The 7396-nt window shown below is 36.6% G+C and overlaps 1 protein-coding gene across 2 annotated transcripts; it reads right to left on the bottom strand.

The window, feature by feature from the left end:
- Nucleotides 1-2198: 2198 nt before the first annotated feature.
- Nucleotides 2199-6095, bottom strand: LOC107771631 (beta carbonic anhydrase 5, chloroplastic). 2 transcript variants are annotated; one of them, XM_016591056.2, is made up of 9 exons: nt 5728-6095; nt 5569-5636; nt 4668-4826; nt 4527-4575; nt 4106-4219; nt 3929-3982; nt 3316-3398; nt 3095-3197; nt 2199-2541 (listed from the first exon to the last, which is right to left on the bottom strand). In XM_016591056.2, the coding sequence occupies exons 1-9, from the start codon at nt 5797-5799 to the stop codon at nt 2350-2352; spliced, it is 894 nt and encodes a 297-aa protein (XP_016446542.1). In that variant the 5' UTR covers nt 5800-6095; the 3' UTR covers nt 2199-2349. The 2 variants fall into 2 exon arrangements, with proteins under 2 accessions (XP_016446542.1, XP_016446541.1); XM_016591055.2 differs by having other exon boundaries at nt 4668-4832; nt 5728-6084.
- Between the last annotated feature and the right edge of the window lie 1301 nt (nt 6096-7396).

Here is a 7396-nt window from a genome sequence, read left to right as displayed (position 1 = left end):
TACGCGACCATCATCATGAATTGTACGCGACCAGATATAGCATGTCTTATTAGTAAACTGAGTCGGTTTACAAGTAATCTCAATCAAATACATTGGATTGCAATGAAATGAGTTTTGGGGTATCTCAAACATACCCAAAATTACGCTTTGCATTATTACAAATATCCCTTCGTGATCGAGGGATATAGTGATGCAAATTAGATCACTGGATCATCTGAAGTTAAATCCACGAGTGGATATGTTTTCACAATTGGGGGTGGAGCAGTCTTGGAAATCATCCAAACAAACGTGCATCGCCTGTTCTACAATGGAATCTGAATTCATAGCTTTAGATAAGGCCGATGAAGAAGCTGAATGGCTCCGGAATTTCTTGGAAGATATTCCATTTTGGCCCAAACCTTTGGCACCTATTTGTATACATTGTGATAGTCAAACGGCAATAGGCAGGGCAGAGAGCGTTATGTATAACGAAAAATCTCGTCATATACGACGGAGACACAATACCGTTAGATAATTACTCTCTAGTGGTGTTATCACGATTGACTACGTAAAGTCAAGAGATAACGTGTCAGATCCACTTTCAAAAGGTCTATCTAGAGAGGCAGTTGAAAGATCATCAAAGGGAATGGGATTAAGGCCTAGGACAAGTCATCATGGCGGTAACTCTACCTAGCAGACTGGAGATCCCAAGATCTAGGTTCAAAGAGATCAAACAAAGTTATGAATGCCGGTTCAACATTGTAAAATAACTCAACTCATTCTCGTGATGAAGACAATGTTCAGAAATCGAGGTAAAGCATTAAGGCTTTTTGCTGAGTCAATAAAGCTTAAAGCTTTTTAATGATTTGCTAAGTCTAGCAGGATATGACCAGATAGTGTATCTATAGGATTACACGTTTAGAAATCACCTATGTGAGTGTGAAGTGTAAGCCGCTTCAAGGGGAATGAAAGTAAAGGCCCATTCTCTAAGCACTCATGAAACCAGGCGGTGTTCATGGCTGAAGCGAACACAACCGTGAGAACCATAGATGGTTAAGGGTTAATTGTGTGACTTATGTTGTCTAGGTATACAACAAAGCTCGACAGTTCAAAGACATCAAATCTACCGATTGACCGAGTATATCCGATATAAGTTCACTACGGAAAGTTCAAAGGGAAACGTACTTATCCAGATGCAATTAATTCTTGCATGTAAAACACACACGCGTTCGTGCATTCCTTTATTTTATAGCCATTCCTCATTCATGTGGGGGATTGTTGGGCTTTTAAGCTTGGTTTAGCTTAATTTTAAGCTTAGTGTAGTTTAAAGAAGGTGAATGGGAAATGGAGAGAAAATGAAATATTTGAGTTTCCCTCCTTGACAAAGGGACATTGTCCCATATTGGTGGAAGAAAAGACTTTTGATGGGTATTTATACAATTGCTCTTCTTCTAGCTTTTAAAGAGTTAAGAAGAAGGCAAGACTCGCGCCGTCATCGTCGCTCGCTCGCTCGCTCGGCTCGGCTTCGGCTTCAGTCAAAGATTGATTGATTAATCTTTTTGGACAAAATTTCTTTCAATTATTTAATTAATTAATTAAATTAACTAATGAAAATTCAATCCGGAATAACCCATGACCCGCAACCGTTTTTCTATTTTTCCCGCAATATTTCAACAGAAATATTCCACGTGTTCCAACGGCTATGGCTATTTCTGAAAGGTTGCAAACCTTTTCGAAAACAGTGCCAAATAGTCTATAAATATGCCTTGAATCCCAAGATCTTTACTTACTAAATTTTCTGTTTATCTTCTTCTTCTGCACAATATTTTCCAGTGTGTTTTGCGACAATTGAATGGTTCGAAGTTCACCGGAGTTTTTGGTACCAATACGCTGGTGAGTTAAATCGTTCTATCCTAAGAGGATAATATTCCAACACCTCAGGTACTTGAGGGGAATAATTTCCTTAAGGACACACTGTGCATTCAGTGAGCTCGATTTATTCCAATATTGTTTTTCCAGAATTTATTTCGTGCAACTGGTTCAACTAACTTTTTGTTTCTGTTTATATTTGAGAAAGTTTAATGATTTTTATTGTTTATTACAGTAATACAGAGTGAATAACAACAGTTACATTGCGTATAGCATTTGTCTGGGTAATAGACTGTAGACAAGAAGCACAGAGGCACGTATACTGATACTAGCGGAACAAATTATATATCGGAAACCTATGCTTTTTCTTCAATACAAGTGGCAAATAGAGTTCACACTTGAAAATTATACAACATTTAGTTTGTCAACAAGGATAACAATGAGATTTGTATTACAGGTAATTACTTGATACAACAACACAAACAGAGGACTAGAAGAGTCTCAGCACCAAAATTCCCGGTTTCTGATGGAGACTTGATTATCCACTCGAGAGTTGTTCTCAAGAGTCCACTTCTCAAAAGTACAGTCGACAAAGTCATAGTAGCCACCATGAATTAAGAGCTCCCCTTTATCCACCTTGTCCTTAATCCATGGGTACGTAAACAAATTCATCAATGAGCAGTTGACTGATTCCTGGATGTACAAGTATGTGCATTGCGTCAATACTCAGAATAGCTTGTGCATGCATACACACAGAAAATTCTACAAGTTACAATGTCTAACTGCAATTTCAAATTCCTCATTCCAGATTAGGCCACCCATTCCAACAACAAAATACACAAATTTGTACAGCATGCACACGCCGACACTCAGCACTCTATTTTGAAAACACTGACACATGAATTCGCGCTAAGAAGCATTCAGTATTATATATTGCATATAATTCAAATTGGCAGGACCAGGTGGAGCATGTGACTCTGAAACTAGACATGATTTTTTTCTGAAGGGAAAAGAAATTATGAAGAAATAATTAATACATGCAACTAATAAATGTTTAAAAGAAAAGTGGCAAAATGTATGGAAGTTCTAGCCAAAAGAAAGAGGAAGACACATGCATTCCGGTGATCAGAAAGGAGAAAGACCACACCCTCTTTATCCATGGCATGACTTTGAGTGGTTATACCTCAAGTGTATTTAAACTGCATTATAACAAAAACGTAAATGAAGTGTGGAAAGGAGATTGCACCTTCTCACAGTGCTTGCATTGCTGGTCAAAGCTGAGGTTGGAAGCAGCAGCTTTTGTGCTTGCCCGGGCAGACTTTCCAACTACTACCCAACTTCTAATGAAGCTACAAGGAATTAATAGAAGAGCTTATTACACAGCAAGACTATTTTACGGCATTTCATAAAGCAATTAGTTTGTTAGAGCCTCTAACAAAACTTAGTAAGAAGAGAGACTAGCCAAACCTTGAAGGTGTTTCATTGTCCATACTCATTAAGGCACGAATGCCTCCACAGCGGCTGTGACCAATGACTAATATGTTTTGGACCTGCAAATAAAAGAAGCCAAACCCGAAAACTTGAGAGAAAAGAAAAGATGAGAGATTAATCACCGCAAATCCGCCTTATCCCCACTCCCTTTCCCAAAAGATAAAAAATAAATATAAGAAAAGAGGACATGAACCAAAGAGAAGCAAGTAGAAAATTAGAGGAATTTGAATAGGAACTTCAATCTCATTGGTGATGACCAAAAGTAAATAATCTCATCATCGCAAGTGTCCCTTGTGTTTTGGAACATTTATGACTTATAACAACATAATTTACATCAAGGTGAATAACGTAAATTCATCATCAGAATCATGTTTTAGAATGTCAATGAGTTCCAGTCCAGTTAAATCGAAGGTCTCAGAATTACGTCATCGCAACATCCTGTTTAGAATTTCACTTCTCAACTAACTCGATTCCATATTCTACAAATTCTGATCACCCAAATAAAGCTTAAAGATAATAGAAACAGGCATTTCAGCAGAATATAAAAGGAAACAGCACATTGTAGAATTATTGTACAAATACTACTCACTTTGAGAGAATTAACGGCAAACTCAAGGGCTGCATTTGTTTCTGAAGGACCATTCTGCACAAGAAGAAAATTGCAAACGTTTATTCTGAGCATATTAATACACATCCTTAGCATTGCAACGCTTGTTCACTAACAAGGAAAGCGACATTTATTAAGTGCAAGTGCAGTATACATCACCTCATAGGGAGGCACCAGATTTGCCACATTGCGGACTACAAAGGCTTCTCCTGGTTGAAATCCAAGTATGTTTGAGGGACACACCCGAGAGTCTGCACAAGAAATTACCATAAACTGCCCTTCAAATTGTCAGTTGAGATCTTCAACACACGACCACAAAAATAACTTTATGGATTGTAATATTGAAAAGGGAAGGAAAAGAAGAACAAAGTACAGACAGGAAAAATAGAAGGAAAAAGGAAGAGAAAAATAAGAGAAAAGTTGTGTGTTCTCTCCACTTCCTTCCTCTTTCCATTATTAAACCAGACAAGGGGAAGGCAAAGGGAAATTCCTTGTCTCATTAATTTCCAAGTAACATCAAAATTGAGTACCAGCACAAAATCCATGCTTGGAAAATGTCTAAAAGGTGAAAGAAAGCTACCTTTGGTGATTGTGTTTCTGCAAGACTTTGAAAATGCTCCAAATATTTCCTAGTCCAAATGAAGGAAACAAAAATCAAACGACAAGAAGCCTTTACTGTCAAACATGCTAAAAAATGGTAGCAGCTTCTGATGGTGCTTACAAGTATTTGTCCTTCTTGTAATTCAAAAATCTATGCTTCAACGTGGTGAATTCATTCGATTCACTTTCAGTCACAACACTCATCTCTTTTTCATCCATCATTTCTTTGGTTAGGGTCATTGGCTCCTTCAAGGCTTTCAATTTTAGAGCAGAGTTATACCTGCAGCTTAAAAGTTATATTCTGAAATCAATTCGTGAACTTATTTATTGATGGTAAAGCTAGAAGCTCTTAATGCATGATCACAAGGAACTCTGCAATAAACTGGCAGCGACTCGTCCAAATAGAAAAAAGGCAGGCTCATTGCCCAAATAGGATGATCAAGTACTGGAACCAGGAAAAGAACCTACCTTTGCAAGATGCATTGATTATTTATAGTTATAAAATAATTTATGCAATATCAAAGAAATTGAATTGTAAGGAGTTCTAAGCAAATAAAAGAATCTTAGCCTGCAAAGAAGTCAAAGGGAAATCCTGAGCAAGACCTTATTAATTAAGCTACCAATCACACAGCAAAATTGATACTTCAAAACAACAACTCTTTCTAGGTTGTTTTTAAATTTCTTTCTCATGCGCCGAATCTTTGAGCATACAAAACCGCGCATCACTAAATTTAGATACCAAAATTCTTAGATAGACACTTTTATTTTTTTGGAAAAGCAATAATAAGGGTACACATATAACACCTCATTTCTAAGATAAACACTATGAAGGCATAAATAAAAAATGTAAAAGCTTTGCATTCCGAGAAGAAAGTGAATCTGGTATAACTAGGAAAAGAAAGAAAGAATTGAACTTCCCCCATTAGAGACGATTAACGAGATGCAAAAAGCTTACTAGGCAAAATTTAACAATCTCAAACTAAATTAGAATCTCAACTGGGTTCTAACGATCCAAAGCTTACTTGGGCAAATTCACCAATCTGAAATGGGGTTGTGCAATTCCCAAGAATCTCAACTGGGTCCTCAAGATCTGCACCAATTAGCCAACTCACACATCAAAAAAGCAAGAAATGAAACAAAAGCAGCAGAAGCATTTCTAAAGAAAGATGAGATCGCTTTACCCTTGTCGTGGCTGAATGATCCACAGAGGAGGAGTTACAGAGGGAGGATGATTGAATAACAGGCCGAGCCATGGCAAAGAACTTGCAAAAGGGGCTTTGTTGATTCCACCAGTTACTAGCCGTGCAGCTTTATTATAGACTACTGACATAAAAACTTAAAAAGTTAGTTTGTAGTTTGTACCATGTGAAGTTGTTGGTTGGATCCAACTACATGTATATTGTATTGTATAGTGAGTGACAGGCAACTGTTCCTCTCCAAGAAAGACGGAGAAACCAAAGTCTTTTAAATCCTTGAATTAACCGAGGCACTCCTATTTTCAAACAAAAAATTTCTGTTTACAATTGAAACGTAGTTTATAATCACACTGTGCAAAAATATTCCTATTTTAACAATAACGACTTCGTTGTTAAAACGGCTCTTCGTTCAATCAAAAGGTCAATCTAGCTAGCTTCTAGAGTGTTGTACAGCTAAGCTCGTCTTGGGCTCCATATGATCCTATGGCCCATTACAGATTATAGTTGGGCTTAGGTTGGACGCTAATTTTCACTTTAATGCTAACCTCAACCTGCGTCCAGTTTTTCAGCTTTCCGAACAGACCATAGTTTTTCGTTGAGAAAACTTCCAAAGTAAAAATATTACGCCTTCCGTTTCAATTTCAATTACATAGTTTGATTCGGCACAAATTTTAATAAAATAAAGAAATTTTTTGAAAATTGTAGTCTTAAAAGCTTAAGTGATAAAAACTTTGTAGGACCATGATATTTGTTTGGTTATAAAATTTTTTCATTAAGGGTAAAATTGGTAAAATAAAGAGTTTAAAATTAAATTATTTTCAATTGTAAAAATATGTCATTCTTTTTGGAACAGACATAATAAGAAAAGTGTGTCATCTAAATTAAAACAGATGGAGTACTTAATATTAGTCAATTTACAAAATACTATTAATTTGATCAAATACTAATCATAGTCTAATTGGCTCCCTCTCTTTATCTACCTCCTCCCTCCCCCCTCTTTCTCCCTCACGTAACCAATTGTTAGAAAAACTCCGATAACATATAACCATATGGTTAACGCTAATGATAAGCAGTAGAAAAATACCTTGTGCATGAGCCCATCATCAACTATGGAGCTGCTTATTTCTCAAATAGCTCATACAGTGCTTCAACTTCTTTCATGACCCAATATCCCACCAAAGATCGTGTAGAAACCAATTATTAATTCATTAACAGAGTTTGAAATAAATATGAAAGCAAAATTAATCTCAAAAATAGCATCATGATATACATAAGTCTCAGATAGGGTCTAAACACGACCACAACATTTTCAAAACCCGTTGTCACATCATCACAGACATCTATCAAAGTAAATAGTCTCAATTGAATAACAACCTCTGTCTCCAAAAAAAAGGAAATAGATAGAAATAGATACATAAGTGAGGGGAAATTTATGTGATGTGGATCGAACAAATAGGAGAGCTCACCACGAAGTCTCAAATGCAAGCTCCTAGATAGTTGAATGGGTACGACTAGTGCATGCCTCAGAATTAACACAAAATGTACAAATGTATAGTATGAGTACAAAAGCACGGTACTCAGTAAGTATCAAGTATAGCTTCGAAAAAGTAGTTACGAGAGGTCGACACTAACACTTACTGACAGTTTAATAAGC

Source organism: Nicotiana tabacum, chromosome 4, assembly GCF_000715075.1.
Source record: "Nicotiana tabacum cultivar K326 chromosome 4, ASM71507v2, whole genome shotgun sequence".
NCBI lineage: Eukaryota > Viridiplantae > Streptophyta > Magnoliopsida > Solanales > Solanaceae > Nicotiana > Nicotiana tabacum.
Note: the sequence above shows the minus strand (reverse complement) of the source record. Positions and strands in the feature narration are given on the sequence as shown.